Below are 16,256 nucleotides of genomic sequence, written 5' to 3'. Positions count from 1 at the left end.
CTATCCCCTTTGCTGCTGCACACTGCAAATTTCCCCACTGCGGGACTAATAAAAGAATATCTTATCTTATTTAAATGTGCGATAAAAAAATCCCTAAAATCAATCAATGGATAATCCTGATAAATAACTAATTTTGGCCATAATCGTGCAGCCCTCAGCTGAAGGAGAGGGAGAGGATTCATGAGCTCCAGGAGGGAGGGATGGATGGCCTGATGACTGACTACATGCTGCTGCAACCTGGGATACATCACAACTATGGGAGTGGAAACAAGAAGCTCAACAACAGGACTAGGAGTCGATCTGGTCTGATAATCAATGTTTAAACCTGTAGAGGGGACTTTGAAAGGTATATATGACTGCAGCTAGCACAGCAGCTAACAAGCAGCTAGCACAGCAGCCTCCTGGAGCTCATGAATCCTCTCTTCCCTCAGATGAGGGCTGCACGATTATGGCCAAAATGACTTATTTATCAGGATTATCCATTGATTGATTTTAGGGATTTTTTGTAATGCACATTTAAATAAATAGAGCACTGCTTTTTAATTTCCATGTTGTGCTACCCATTCTTGCTTAATGTACAAATCATTGCATCTCAATCAGACTGGCTCTTATTCACAGAGCATCTCCTAGAAGCAAAATAAAATTGTACATTTTTTACCCAAAATTAAATCAACAGAGCTTCCAAGTTGTGCTACATTCCTGCCAATTAACAAATCTGTGCATCAAAATTAGACTTCAAATAAGGTTATTTTTCATCTGAATGCAGTGCTTTTACAGTCATTTATATCCTGCTATTGTCAGCCACTGTGATATTGATTGATCTGTCTATGAGGTCTCTAATGTTGGTTTGTGCAGCAAGCAGCTAGACAAGACAAGTCAAATTTATTTCTATAGCAACGTTTAAAACAACATGAGCTGACCAAAGTGCTTTACAGACATACAGGCAGAATAGAAACAGGTCAACAGAGCAGACAGACAGCATCTCACACACCCACAGACAGATACAGAGATATAATCCACTCAGTTATAATGAGTTATAATGAATTATAATGAAAAAAGGCCAATTAGTCATCACAATTCAAGTACATTCAAAAGCCAAAGAAAAGAGCTGGATCCTGAGCTGTGCTTTGAAAGACTCTGTAGAGACTGTAGAGGAGAGGCAGCTTGTTCCACAGACTAGCTAGCTAACAGCTAGCAGCTAACGGCTAACGGCTAGCAGCTAACGGCTAGCAGCTAACAGAAGCTAACATTCTTCCACACACACATTACTACTCTCTGTTCTGACCTCATAGTTGAGTTTCCATGGTGAAATACAGGATAAAGCAGCTCGTAGCGTCTTTAAGTGACAGTATAATGTGGTATATCCTCCCAGAATGTGGTGTTTTATCCCCAGAAGCCTCCTCTCTCCGGTGAGTCTCTCCGGTGGTTCTCCCTCCGGTTCTGTTGGTTCCGAAATCCCGACCGACAGCTGGAAAATGGGGTAAAGCTTCCTGAAGTATCGCGAGATCTCATGGTAACCGTATAGTTATATAGATGTACTCTCGCGATAGTTATAGTTGGCTTGCCCTATGAATCTCAGGGACGCTGTGAGGTGAAAGGATTAGTTGCACTCCTGCAGGCTGATGTTTATTACACATACATATATATATATATATATGTATATACATAATGTATATATATATATAAAATATATATGTACATAAAATATATATATACATTATATATATAATGTATATATATAATGTATATATATATTTTATATATATAATATATATATATATATATATATTATATATTAATTCACAGATAGAAAAATGTATCTAGAGTTCGGAAGATGCCCTTGTAATAATAATAAGACAAACAGAAGGAAAGCTTTGAAATATAAATCTAGACCGTACTTACAAGGCAGTGCCATAGATGCTGGTTTACACAGAATATAATAAAAATATACAGATCAAAACAAAATTATATTAAGATATATTTAAATAAGACTTTTGTAGACTTTATTTCTGGTGTTTTGCAAAAACTGTATGAATGACACATGATTGCAAATATAAAGCTGACCTGATGATTTCTTAGTGTGGATGAAAGAAATGTTAATAAATAGAAATTCTGGGAGATAGTGGATAAAATCCCCTCACTTCACAGGGCAGTTTTATTTTAAATTATGTTGTGAAATGTTAGTTTTTTATTGCCGCTAGTTGTTGTATAGCTCAAATTTATTCCAATTGTTTAACAGACTCCATTATTTTCTTTTAATTCATTTTTTCCTTTCCTTGCATTTTATTTGTTGTATAATTTATTAGATTTTTTTTTTTTTTTTACATATTTACATATTTTTTTATAATGAAAAATCTGAACATTTTATGTAACTACTGTATTGAACTTTCTAAATAAAGTCTAGGAGAAATAAGTAGTTGTCTGGCACTTTGAGGCTGTTTTTAGATGTATTAATCATAACATCCGGTAGGGGGCGGTGATGTAATGATGTTTAATACTACAACAAAAAATGTAAACAAAGAAGAAGAAGAAGAGGAGATCAGCTGACTGCAGCTAGTCAGTTATTACAGGAACTAGAGAGCAGCTTCTCTTCTACAGGACAAAATAGATAACTAACATATGAAAGGGATTATTGTGAAGCAGGTTTAAGTATTTATCGACCTTGTAGCTGCATAAATTAAAGGAATAATCAGAGAATGAAAGGTTTATACTGCAGAGCTGCTGTCTCTGATGCTGAGCCCAAGTTCCTGATTCAGGAAACGGTGAGTTTGTGTTTGTTTTCTGTGTTTCTGAGTCTGAATGTGCAGGTTGATGCTGTTATCTGGCTGACTGAAGTGTGCACACTATAAACCACATATCACTGCATTACACCGTGAATATAAAACTGTATTATATCTATGCATTACACATTAAAGCATCAGGTTAAGAAAAGCAAATGCATGTGTGGAACTGTGGCTCCACCTGCAGACATCGCTATGTGCAGCAGCACTAGCACTATTCTACCACATTAATAGGACAAAATAACCTTATTATTGGCTTTATTTCTAATTTATAGAGCACAGTTTTGGTAGTCATGGTGTATTACAGTGTTTAGAGGAAGACAATACTGAATGATTGATGTCTGACTTGTTGTTGTGCAACCATATACAGTATAATAGTTTAAAGCACTGTTCATCTGTGTCTGTCTGTTTCCCTCCAGACTCTTCCAGATGTTTTAGGCAGCCACCTGGTCAGAGTTCAGGTGAAGGCATGTGGACTGAGCTCACTGGACCTCAAGGTACTGAAATAAAAGATGATGCCAACATGGATGAGACTGTTTAACCTGATTAGAAAACAACAAGACAGTAGAACAGAAAATAGAAGAGTGACCTATTAATCACTTTATATACAGGATGGTGCAATGAAAGTTGTTAAACTTCTATTAGATGTGTGCACAGTATAAAGAATATATTATATTTTGCAATTATGAGTACAGTACAAAAAAGATAAGGAAGCTAGCACTAAATCTATTGTTTCTTAACTTTGATGCCAGTAAAGATCAGGGAATTAAATTGAAATCAGTGAAATCAGTTGGTTACCTACATCACCCCGTGTATGACCGTAGTGACGACTCCTCTTCTGTCTCATCCTCCAGCTGCTGGATGACGTCGGTATCCAGAGAGACTTGATTCCTGTTGGCAGAGAGGTGGCCGGCATCGTCCTGCAAGGTTGTTAACACACATACTTCACTGAAATACATGTTATTATTAGTAATATTAAGTGTCTTTACAGACCTTTTCATCGGTTAAACTTGTTTGTGTTTTTTCCTGCAGTGGGCACCAACGTGTCTTTCTTCCAGCCGGAGGACGAGGTTGTAGGTAGGACATTTTGATTTATCTGATCTAGGAGCTGCCTTCTGACTGAAGATAGAGCAGGATGTGATGTTAACTGTGTGGATGCTGTATATTTGTAATACCTGATAACTAATAATTTACAATAACTAGAGTTGGGTGATAATTCATTAGATACGTCAAATTTGAAGAAAATCAGTAACATTGTTAGATCTTATTCTAGTAAAACAAAATAAAAAACCTCTTGACTCAATAAAACTTTTTACAATGCGATTTTCAATATAATGTTCAATATTGTGACGTACTGTATGTGTAATCACAGTATTAATGGTGTCCATATTACCCTTACTACGTTAAATATATATTACACTGTATGTCCTTCTGTCTCTCATCAACCTTCCTCCTCTCTCTCCAGGTATCCTGCCTCTGGACTCTACCTGCTCTGGACTCTGTGATGTCATCGACATAGATGAACACTATTTAGGTAGCATACTGTACACACACACACAAACCACTGCAGGTCACATAACATGCACTTTGTTCCTGCAACGAGCAGCTTCCATTATCACCAAAAACAAAGTTTTTTTTTTTTGTGATCAGATTAAAATTTTTCTTTACTGGAGATTAGATTGAGCACGTTAGCGAATCATCGGCATTGATATTCATCTGTAATACTGGACGTGGATCATTTTTATTTGTATTTATTTATTTAGTATTTAATTAATTAATTAATTAGTTATTTATGTATTGTTATATATTTATTAATTTTTTTTGATTCATTAAAATAGTTTTTATTTATTTATGTATTTCTTTCTTTTCCATTCTTTGATTTAATTTGTAATGTGTATATATATATTTTAGTATTTTATTTATTTATGTATTGTTATATATTTTCTTTTTCATTTTTTTTCTTTAATTTTTTTATTCTTTTTTAGTTGTCTTACCAAACACAAATTCTTACAACACAGTCAACCAACGTGTTTTTTTCCTTATAATAAAAGTTATAATTTTTTCTATGTTCATCTTCCGTGACTACATAATCGTACTATATTGTTCGTGTGACAAGTCAGCTCAATAAAGTAGAGTCAGTCCAGGTAACATCCCCTCATCTAAAAGGTCAAACTGTTCTCAGCTGCTCCTCTTTGCCCTAAAACACAGCAGGTATAGTGACTGTTCTCCGTCAGCCTTTCATCTGAAGGTCATCAAGGCATAAAGAAATCTGTAAAACTGATCCAGTACATACAGTATACTGTACGTGTGTTTCTGTTTCTGTCCTCCAGTTCAGAAGCCGGAGAAGCTCAGCTCGACGTGCGTGGCGGGATCGCTGCGTGACGGCCTCCGTGCGTACACCGCTCTGCACACACACGCTCGCATGGCAGCCGGACACACACTCCTGGTCCTGGACGGAGCCAGCGTACGTAATATTAGCAAAGAATTGGACGTCAGTTTTAGCCCATCAGAGGAGCATGTTTCCTGTCGTTCTCTACTTTATAAATGATCTAATAAAGACAGTATTTAAAAGTGTAATGTTCCCGGCTCCTCTCCCTCCTCAGTCTTTTGGCCTCATGTGCATCCAGTTGGCTTGTTACCACGGCGTGAAGGTTTTAACGACGTCACATTCGCCACAAGAACAGACGTTCCTGGAGCAGCTTCGGCCCAGCGTAGGTGAGTACAGGCCAACACTCTGATGTCCTTTACAGTAATGTCAAACCCAGTCTGCATAAGAGTGTCTGCACAATGATTTAATTTTCTACAAAATCACAGCAATTCTTTTCTTTTCTGATTATTTCATGCTCTTTTGCTCCTATTTTTAAATATTTGCTTCTTTTTCCTATCTTCTTCTTCTTCTTCTTCTTCTTCTGTTCCTCCTTTCCTTCATATTTTCCTCAGGTGTTCAGGATCCTTTAGTAGGTGAGATCTTTTCTTTCTGTCTTCCTAACTGACTTACATGCTTGCTTCCTTGTTGATCTTCTCATTCTTGCACTAAATAGCAGTTGAATCAGCTGTTTTTGACTGGTGATGTCATGTTGCTGTGTGTTTGTGTGTAAAGTGAAGGTGATTCCGGTGTATAAGGACTCATCAGACCTGCTGCCGGTGGTTCTGGAGGAGACGGGAGGACTGGGAGTGGATATCGTCATAGACTCTGGAGGTAAACACATTCACACTGTTAACAACACTGATGATGAACATGTGTATGTAGATCGACTGCCTTCAATGCAACATCATAACTCCACAACATTTGGCTTGTACGTAGTGCGTCTGCAAGAGGCAGCGTCAGAGGAGGCGAAGCTCCTCCCACACAAACATGACATCATCAGCGTGCTGGGAGTGGGGGGGCACTGGGTCACATCCCACAAAGACCTGCAGGTGAGTCAGAGCTGCATCAGACTGCGATTCTGCCTCAGAAATCTCCAGTTAGAAGATAAACAGAAATAGATATTATAGCTTGAATCTATTCCTAATAGACGATAAAATAACTATTTTATAAAACAAATAAGTATTACTATTATAATCATTCTGTGTTTTTATATTTTTACAGTTGGACCCTCCAGACTGCAGACTGCTGTACTTAAAATCAGCCTCCATGTCTTTCCTCAACCATGAAGTGTGGACGGCTTCAACAGCTCAACAGGGAAGATACCTGCGTATCCTGTCTGGGTTCACAGTGTCATAGTAACCTAAAACATAAAAATATGCACATTAACATACATAAATAAAACTCCCTCCTTAACAGACTCCTTTCAGATATTCTGAAGGACATCGTGGAGAAGATGTCAACTGGAGTTCTCAGGTAACTCATCAAACAACAACCACTCAGTAGGACTGTTGGGTCAGTCACATTAAATCACAAAAAAGTCACCAAAAATCTGGAGAAGAGACAGAAAAGAAAAGTCTTCAGTGTCGTTCTTTGCTCTTCTTTCAATGAAGATGCTCTCCAGTTCTGATAGAACTGATGCTACTGCAGCAGCTACACAAACCTCTTCAGGAGACGACATCGTTGTTTAGAACCAACAGCCACATCCGTAGCTGCAGTAGCTCCTCACAAGACGCTGATTGGTCCGTGATCTGGCTTGCTGGACACAAACACATCACTTGAAGCCTGACAAGATGGATTTTTTGTGTGATCCTGCTATTATCGCGTGATCTCACGACATCGTGAGAATCCGGCTACCGTGCATGGTAACGTCATGTGATGCCGCTGGGCCGTAGACTTACATTAGGAAAGAGACATCTATAACTTTTTTTAGGTACTTCCCAGTACGAACACTTGAATAGCCCGTTCATGTGAATGAGAACCAGACTGAGCGGCTGTTTTCAAGATGCATACACTTATAAACTATGATTTAAGTCAAATGTAATCTGTTGGTGTGTCTGGTTTCAATCTGTCTCCCTCTCCAGACCTCAACCCGAGGAGGCGGTCCCTCTCTATGAAGCCACGGTTGCCATGGAGACTGTCCAGCGTCACCAGAAGAAAAAGGCTGTTGTTCAACTCTGACCACAACATACTGTAACCTACGAGTCACAGGAAACACTCTTTCTTCTGCTGTTCAGCTGTTTAATATAACAAGTGAACAATTAGAAACACTGAAACCCGTCACATCATGCATCACGTGGAACACAGTCAGACATCATGAACCTGCTTCCTGTCTGAGGAAAAACCCTCATATTAACACCTGTTAAGAGTCATTTTCTTTGGTTCTAACCAACGAGCCACTCATCAACTTCTGAATAGGTCTGATTTCATGCTACGAGACTAAAACCCACATTAAAGCTGAGCGTTGTTCCTTACTTCATGTTTTTTTGAGAATCCACAACGCTTCATTTGACTCAATAAATACACTTTATCAACAAAAAGATGACTGAGATTCTTGCTTTCGGTGTAAAAACAGCAACGTTTTATGTTTTTCTTATAAATATTCCAAATTACAATATAAACAAACTAATTTAAGTGGTCGTCATAAAACCTGTTGTCTGAAATTACTTCAATCTCAAACAAAACTCCTGAATGGAAAATGTTCGGGAACTGAAACTTTAAATCAGAAAATAAATAAGACAACGTGTAGTTTTTCCTCGCCATTCTGTCTGACATGAGTCCAGAAGGTTCCAAGAATAGTACAGTCATTTCAGAGCACTGTATCTTTGACCTTTACTTGGCTCAGTTGATGGTGGTGACGCTCCGTCAGCACACCTGGAATCAAACCTGTGACCCTCTTGGTTAACGGGTCGTCAGGCCATCCTGCCGCTTCACGTACTGGTCGACAAGCAGAACGGCAACATGGAGACTGTCCAGCATCACCGGCGGCCTTTCTCATGTCCCAGTTTGTACATCCTCCGTTCCTTTCCTTGCCTCCTCCTCTCCTCACGACTCCAATGTGAGCGGAGTAGGCGAGGAGAGAGGAGTCAAGGTCACGGAGTCGTCATTTTAAAGCAACGTCCATTAAATATGACGTGTGGCACACCTGGATTATCTGTCCATCATCAACGGCTATTTTATATGTCACGGGTGCCAGAAAAAACACACCGGTGTGTCCTCGCTTATAGCTCCTCCGGCAAGCCTCCTCGCTCCTCGAGATGCATTTTAGGAATCCTTCATGATGGAGCGCTGAGATCGATTTCCGAGTCACAAGCCGGAGGAGACGAGAAATGAGAAGGAGCCCACAGATGTCAGCTCACAGCGTCAACATCAGGTTGCCATGACAACAGTTCGTCCGGTTGTTCATCCGGTGTGCCTCCCAGTGCCTCGAGACAGCTTCCCAGGATGCACCTCTCCTCCTGTCGCAGTGACTCGACCACATGTAGCTGCTCCCTGATTGGCTGCCCACACAGCTGGAGGAGCTGGCAGATCTAAACACACATACAGCATTTAAATAAATAAATACATAAATCAGGTCGTGTGTTGCTGGTCAACAGTTTGATACTTGGTGGAGCATACACACATACCTTATCCAGAGCAGAGTGTGTGTCCTGTAGTAGTCGCTGACAGAGAGTCTTGGCCGTCTGGAAGCTCCACTCCTCTCTCTCCTCACTCACCGCCTGGCCGAGCAGCACCGCCCTCCAGTGGTGGCTACGAGAATAAACACACACATCTAATAAATCAGTTGTATCCACACACACACTGACGTTACTGACTAACTGACCAATGACACTAAAGTAGATTTTAGAGCAAGTGGAGCTTCCCTTTTATACAGATATAACTGTGTGTGTGTATGTGTGTATATGTGTATATGTGTGTGTGTGTGTGTGTGTGTGTGTGTGGCCTTACTACAGTGTTTGTGGCAGCGACATCAGTCTGAGAGCCGTCATCAGCCTCCAGCTGGGACCGTCACCGGACACAGTGAGATTACTGAGGGGGAGAAACAGAGAGGGATTTTATGCGTCATATTTATCAGAATTATTTTTATTTTAATTAATCTCTGTGTGCAATATACAATCAATCAAACTTTATTTATATAGCACCTTTCAAACAAGTCAAATGCAATTCAAAGTGCTGGACAGACGACCGACAAAAATGTGTCAAAATAAAAATAGATTTAGAGACCAATACACACCAAAACAACCAATATAAAAGTTCATTGAATAAGAAAGCAATAAAAGATGGGTATCTAAGATAATAAAAGATAAATAAAACACAAGGAAATAAAAATAACAATAAAAATAAATAAATAAAAATTATGAAACTACACAAAATAAGCAGATTGTACTAAGATAATAAAATATTAATAAAATAAAAGAATAATGATCAGCAATAAAATGTTAAAATGTTAAAATAAACAATATAATGATGATGAATAAAATAGTATAAACAATAAAACCATAAAATTATAAACACTACATAAAAGCCAGACTAAATAGATGGGTTTTAGTTCCTCTGGAAGGTTGTTCCAGCGGCTGCAAACAGCGTCACCAAATGTTTCTGTTCTGCTTTGTGGGAACAACTAAAAGAGAAGAACCGGAGGATCTGAGGGGCCTTCCTGGTTCATAAACCTAAAGCATTTCTGCTTCTGCAGACTTTGTGATATCAGCAAATATCATATTGTTTTACAAAGAATCAATATAATATCATATTGTGATGAAACTTGTGATTTACACCCCTAATAAAGACTGAACGCACGGGGAAGCTGCTGCTACTCTGGACAAGAGAAGCAACATGTAGCTCCAGAAATTGATGACTGTTCCTTTAACATCCCTCCTGGTTCCTCTATAACACTATAACAATAATAATAATAATAATAATAATAATAATAATAATAATAATATCTAGTGGAACTATTACCATAGTTTACAGACAAACTATATAAAACATAAAAGGAACAACGACAAATGACTTACTGGAGGAAATTATTCTCTCTGAGAAACTTGATCTTCTGATCCAAACTCCTGTCACCTCTTAAAACGTCACCGAGGAGATCTGAAGAAATACAGTGAAACACGAGAGTACAAACATCTCGTTAACATGAACTTATCATACAACCTGAACTGTATCGAGACGACGACAACAACAAACTGCAACGTCCATAAAAATTACAAAAACAGTAAATCTGGAGCAGCTTCAGAGTGTTTGTAGTTCACCTGTTTCCACATAGACCACACTGTTGGGGTTGCAGGAGGCCACGAATCCGTACTCCAGCATCAGGCGCTGGTTGTCATGGGAATCGTAGTTGATGAAGGCCTGCTGGTAGCGGAGCGTCCCGGAAACGCTCCTGATTTCATAACATCTGGTCACGTCATTGAAACTCGCTTTTACCTGGAAAAAAAAACAACAACTCATTATTGGCTCTCCATCTTTCCAAGTGACCAATCAGATTGAGCTTTTACACATAGTTCAGTGTTTATGTGTTTACCTGCACGTCGGGGCGGTGATTGAGCAGGTCCAGAAAGGGAGCTAAAGCATAATCATCCTGTCCAGACAGGAAGTTGTTGGACGGGTGGGACATGAAGACGGTGCGCGTGTTAACGCTACACCACGCCCACCTGGAGGAGGAGGAGGAGGAGGAGGAGGAGAAGGACGAGGAGTAGGAGGAGGAGGAGGAGGAGGAGGAGGAGGAGGAGGAGGAGGAGGAGGAGGAGGAGGAGGAGGAGAAGGAGAGAGGAGGGTCACAGCTTAATAACCTGACAAACTTTAGTCTGGAAACATCTTCATGCCATAAACCATGTAGTGATTCAGTGATTTAATCATTAAAGAAGTTATAAATATATACTAAAATAAATAAAGAACCACTGAGAAAAGTGTAAGGGTGCGTACCTCAGTGCTTCATAAGTCAACACCTCATCCACGGGCCGACTCAGGATCGGCTGCAGAGATCTGGATCAAGAATAAATCACGATACGGACATTGTTCACATGTAAACTGAAGGGTCACTTGTGTTTTGAAGAATTATATGCATTGGTATGTATGTATTTAAAGCACCAGGGGACAGTTGCATAAACTCAGGTTAAGACTAGTCTTGGCCTTAGACTGGTCTTAGATCGTCAGGTTAGACTAGTCTAACCACAGTAAGCCTGTCTGTTACATAAATATAAAGACATTAGCCACCTCTCCCCCTGGCTTAGCTTTAGGTGAGAGCCTTGTTGCTATGGCAACAATCTGCTGGAAGGTCAGTTAGCTAATTATTTCAACTGTTTATCCAGAACTTCTTTTGGATTCTTGGACCATATTCTTGAATTGTTTCTGAACATCTCTAACGGTTCATGCCGTTTACCTTTTCTGTTATTTTCTCCCAGACTTTTTACATTTTTTCTCTTCTGTGAAGTGTCTTATTTCACCCATAATGCACTGCACAACAGGCTATCTAAGTAAGTCCTACATTAGTCACTCTTTATGCAACAGGCAAATTTAAATCTCTATAGCACATCTGATTTAAAGTTAGATTTGGGTGTGTTTTTATGCAGCTGGCTCCAGGTTTATACTTTGTATAGAGGACTTTTATCTAAATGCAAATATTTAATCTGCCACTAAATCTTGCATTCTGCAAGTAATGTTACGCAATGTGTGAGTAACCTCCGCCCTGCTACACCCTCCTCACACACGACCTGAATAACTGGCTTCAGTGTCGACTCACCTGAAAAAGTTCTGATTAGAGGAGTGGATCTCTCTCACCGCCTCCCTCTGCTCTAAAGCCCGTCTCTGCACGCCGGCTGGCAGAACAGCCACGACGTCGTCGGTGAAATAGGCGGGGCAGGTGTAGGCAGTGGGCAGCACATCGATGTAGGGGAACCAATCGGAGGCCTCTCCTCGGTGCTGCTCACACACCAGGAAGACACAGAGCGCCAGCAGGGGGGAGAGGCGGGGCTTCCAGCTGGGGAGGCAAGAATAATGACAGTTTGGGTCAATCCTGACACCCATATGACACATTGAAGCTTTAAAGAGGTAGTGGCTATTGCTGTTGGGATGGATTGCATTAGAAAGTTTCCCAGTTTGTTATTCTGTCCACTACTGTATCCGGACATATTCTGACATTTTAAATAGTTTCACTTTGTGTATGAACGTGTGAGAGTTCACCATTTGATATACGGTCCCAGGTAGCTGTCCAGAACAGTCGAGGTTGTGAGGAGGCAGGACTCTGGCAGAGAGATGAGCAGCTGACCTGGCTGAGACGAGAACAGAGACGATCAAAGAGAAAATATATTGATTGTTAACTTCAGACATTGAAGTCATTACTAGCTTTATAAACTATATATACACATGTGTTGTTCATTTAATCAGATGCAGACTCACCTTTATGCTCCTGAGAGCTTGCAGTCCTCTGCCTGTGTCTGGATTACAAGAAGCAGTAAACACAATCGTTATAGTCTGTACTTCAGTCCATCCGTCAGATTAACCAGCTTGTTCTCATTCCCAGGGCGTCAAATACCAACTCTTTGTCACAGCCGTCGGTGTTTGATACCGACGCAGACGCACCCTTTCACGCCGGTATGAAACACACCGGACTTTCCATTAACTACAATGTAAACCCATCCACTCCGCTCAGGGAAAGTTATGTGGTGATGTAGCTTAAAGAGCGAAAGAGACACACAGGACGGGTGGAAGGAGAGGTGGATGGGTGCATCACATTTCACTTTACAATCAGCTGTTCGTTTGTGTGCCGTCTTCACAACGTCAAGTCACATTTTCACTGTACAAACGTACTGACCTCAAGCCCAACGATGTTGTTTTTTCCTCAACCTAACTATAGTGGTTTTGTTGCCTAAACCAAAGCAAGTGTTTTTGTTTAATCCACAACATTAAATACGTGTTTACTGCGACCGAAAAGTGACGCCGAGGGGTCTGACAAAGAGTCGGTATGTGACGAGTTGGGATGAAAACGTGTTGGATTATATTATTATACATTGGTTGAGTGACTCTTTTCTACATCACAATAGCTGCTCTCATGGAGCAGAATGTGGACTGATACAGTAAAGAACAGTACCAGTGAAGAGGGCCGGCTGCAGCAGCGTCGAAGTGAATCCTCGTTGGTGAAGAAACTTCATCAGCCTCACATACTGCAGCTGGTGACACAAAGACACTGAGGAAACACAGAGAGACGGAATCAGAGAGACCCGTCTGAGCTGAAACAGCTTACAGCAGAGAGACATTTTTAGAAAGCAACAGTAAACTGGTTTATACCCGCCGCGACGACGCTTTCTTGTTTCTGCCTCCTCTTCCTTGCAACTCGTCCAGCCCGATGGCCGCGACCCCTCATGATCCCACCTGGACCTGGACCACAAACACACACATTCACACAAACTATAACTATAAGAAAGCTTAAGGTCATCAGACCTCCAGTTTGCAAACCAACCACACAGTATTCACAACTTCTCTACGACATGTGGTGACTTCCTGAAGCTGTGGATCAAACATTAACTCCCTCACTTGCTTTTACAAGATGGATAACTAATTAACATAATAAATATCACCAAAGCAAAAACCCTCTCTTGTATCCTACTTTGTGCATTTTTCATTTACACTCAGTTGGCTGTTTATTAGGTACACCTGATCCTTTGGTTTGCTCGCATTTAGAGAGGTGACAATTCAACTGTATGGTTATTTTACAGCCTGTATATCATATTGACAGGTGTTTCTAATATTATGTCCAACCCATGAATATCACTGAGGGTAAACAAATACAAACTATGGCAGCCAAAAATCAACATCTCTCTAAAACAGTTTTGAACAACAAATGAACATTATAACCCTCGTGAAGGTGGAATATATTTCATAGCTGTTGAAGTAGACTGCATTAGTTTTAAATATCTGTACCTAATAAACTGGCGACAGAGTGTATCTTCCTATATTTACATTGTATGCTGTCAGTTTACTTTTGCTAACCAGTTAAAGCTGAAGTAGGTGAGATTGGAGCAAATATGATTAAAAAAAGTTATTTGTATAAAACGGTCGCTATATCCTGACAGTAGTTCATGAAACAAGTAACCGGGAAAAAAATCAAGATTTCACAGACCGGAGGAAAACAAGCAGTCAGAGCTGAGGTCTGCTGTCCAGCTGCTGTCTATGAGATCACTTGTCAATCACTCGCGAACTCCGACCAAACGGTCAAACTAGGCAGCGCTGATCAAATATGAATCAATATTCTGTTACTTTAATGCCTATTTCTCTGCTTATCTGTTTTCAGAATCATCTTGTAGTGCACGGTTTAGCTGTAAAATGAGAAGGTTTGTGACGCCGCCGCTATTTTGGAATCTGGTGAGAGAACGCCAAGTTCTGGTCACATGACCGGAGCACAGCCAATAGGAACGCTCTCTCAATGAAATGACCTGTGATTGGTCAAAGTTTCCCGTCACGGGCTAAATGTTATAAAGCCTGTAAACAGAACCATGAGGAGGAGCAGAAGTCTAGTTTTCTCTCAGAACACTTGAATTTCAATATGCTGAAAGGTTATTATGGGATTTTTGCACAATGATGCCAAAAATATATAGTGAACTGCTGCTTTAAATACAAAAAATGACCACACAAACATAAACATGGAGCTTAAAATCTACTAAATAACTAAAGTTTACATGTGATTTGTGGGAGGTAATGAGTTAAAACGTACCAAACCACACACAAACACTGGGTTTTGAGATTTTACCTTTAATAGTGTAAGTTAATAACAAAACTGTCTCCCTTACAGTGTTAAACACTAAAACATTCCCATCATGCACCGCTCACCAAAGACATTTTGTGTAGTTATCAACGAAGTTAAACTCTGGGTACATACATGACATACATACAGAGTTAAACACCAAATACAATACCTAGATAGTATCCTCATCTGTGTAAAATCTTCATTCTGTACAGTATGGTGGCTCCATGCCTCAAATACCACGTGGTTAACTTGTTTTTCCGGATCTGCGCACTGAGGCTGCGCAGTAAAACCTCCACATCCTTTTCATTGTCCCAGTTCTCTGCACACTGAGCTCAACGCGTCACTCTCTGGTCTGTCTGTCTGTCTGCAGCTGATGCACCACCGCAGGTTCACTACAACACTACAACAGCTACTACAAGTAAGAAACCTCCTTTTCTCCTCCTATGTATACAGTTAGCAATATGCAAACGTTAATATGTGTATTATGTATCTGTATTAGTCTGTAATTGTGCTGGTTTACTACCTGAAACACGAATATGATCATTATCAGTCAGAGTTATGTAACAAACAATCATCTGAAATCAGGAGAAAAAGTTCCTCTCTTAAAGCTAAAATGTATAAATGATATGTTTTATATAAGGTTAGTTTCACACCCTAACTGCAAGTACTACTACTACTGTTACTCATACTGGATAAATACCAGTAAAACCAGTTTATATATTAGAGGTTTGTATTGAGGCTAAAGGTCACAACAGTTTGTGCTCATGGTGTGACTCAGCACTTTATCCTTTAATCCTTTACAGGATCTTTGATTAAATATTATTTTTTAAAGGTGAAACAGTGGGTATGTTGTTGTTGTTAGACCCTGTTTTATTTATATTATCATACATTAATCATAATCTTTTTTCTCCTTAGTTTGGTGCATAACAATAAACATAGTTAGAGAAAATAACTAATCTGCTTTGTATGTATGATTAAAGCTGTGTTTTATTTATTACAATGTTCTTATATATGATCATTTTAACTGTGTAAAGTAATAATAATAATAATAAATTCAACTTATATAGCGCTTTTAAAGAACTCAAAGACGCTTAAGTGTCTTGAGTTTCATGAAAAACACTATATAAATATTATTATTATTTATTATTATATTATTATTATTTATTATAAGAAACACAAATATAGAATAGAAAGAAATTACAATAAAAATATGAAAAAATACTATAAAAATATGTATAAATCTGTTTTAAATGGAATGGAGTTGTACAGTTTTGTGCAGGAATGTGCAAAATAATATAGTAAACATAGTAAGAGAAAATAAAAATAAAAGTACTGCAAAAGTCAAGAATCATAGATGGGGGAGAAA

The 16,256-nt window shown here is 39.4% G+C and overlaps 4 protein-coding genes across 14 annotated transcripts in view; 2 read left to right on the top strand and 2 right to left on the bottom strand.

Moving 5' to 3' along the window:
• Positions 1–1,492, bottom strand: part of itsn1 (intersectin 1 (SH3 domain protein)) — a 51,598-nt gene extending 50,106 nt beyond the window's left edge. For 5 of the 9 annotated variants that reach the window (XM_074647332.1, XM_074647334.1, XM_074647331.1 and 2 more), the window contains exon 1: positions 1,286–1,470. The gene's annotated coding sequence lies outside the window, so the exon portion shown is untranslated. Of the gene's footprint in view, positions 1–1,285 lie in introns of all 9 variants that reach the window. The other 4 variants (XM_074647339.1, XM_074647340.1, XM_074647335.1 and 1 more) reach the window with 1 other exon arrangement.
• A 1,031-nt stretch (positions 1,493–2,523) lies between these two features.
• cryzl1 (crystallin, zeta (quinone reductase)-like 1) lies at positions 2,524–7,685 on the top strand. 2 transcript variants are annotated; one of them, XM_074647327.1, is made up of 13 exons: positions 2,524–2,762; positions 3,200–3,277; positions 3,635–3,707; positions 3,813–3,857; positions 4,246–4,314; positions 5,111–5,244; positions 5,384–5,495; positions 5,721–5,741; positions 5,881–5,979; positions 6,085–6,197; positions 6,370–6,475; positions 6,576–6,621; positions 7,230–7,685. In XM_074647327.1, exons 1-13 carry the CDS (start codon positions 2,697–2,699, stop codon positions 7,324–7,326), a joined length of 1,059 nt encoding a protein of 352 aa, XP_074503428.1. In that variant the 5' UTR covers positions 2,524–2,696; the 3' UTR covers positions 7,327–7,685. The 2 variants fall into 2 exon arrangements, with proteins under 2 accessions (XP_074503428.1, XP_074503430.1); XM_074647329.1 differs by lacking the exon at positions 5,721–5,741 and having other exon boundaries at positions 2,525–2,762.
• Positions 7,228–15,196, bottom strand: setd4 (SET domain containing 4). The gene is made up of 13 exons (XM_074647326.1): positions 15,060–15,196; positions 13,435–13,524; positions 13,238–13,333; positions 12,547–12,584; positions 12,331–12,419; positions 11,891–12,127; positions 11,074–11,133; positions 10,673–10,802; positions 10,401–10,575; positions 10,161–10,239; positions 9,094–9,174; positions 8,772–8,895; positions 7,228–8,675 (listed from the first exon to the last, which is right to left on the bottom strand). Exons 2-13 carry the CDS (start codon positions 13,508–13,510, stop codon positions 8,496–8,498), a joined length of 1,365 nt encoding a protein of 454 aa, XP_074503427.1. The 5' UTR covers positions 13,511–13,524; positions 15,060–15,196; the 3' UTR covers positions 7,228–8,495.
• The window catches only part of cbr1 (carbonyl reductase 1), a 585,032-nt gene continuing 583,949 nt past the window's right edge, over positions 15,174–16,256 (top strand). For both annotated transcript variants that reach the window (XR_012595377.1, XM_074647330.1), the window contains exon 1: positions 15,174–15,308. The gene's annotated coding sequence lies outside the window, so the exon portion shown is untranslated. The remainder of the gene's footprint in view (positions 15,309–16,256) is intronic.

The sequence above is a fragment of the Sebastes fasciatus genome, chromosome 9 (assembly GCF_043250625.1).
Source record: "Sebastes fasciatus isolate fSebFas1 chromosome 9, fSebFas1.pri, whole genome shotgun sequence".
In the NCBI taxonomy this organism is placed as follows: Eukaryota; Metazoa; Chordata; class Actinopteri; order Perciformes; family Sebastidae; genus Sebastes; species Sebastes fasciatus.
The sequence above is the reverse complement of the archived record's forward strand: the minus strand, read 5'-3'. Positions and strand labels throughout refer to the sequence as shown.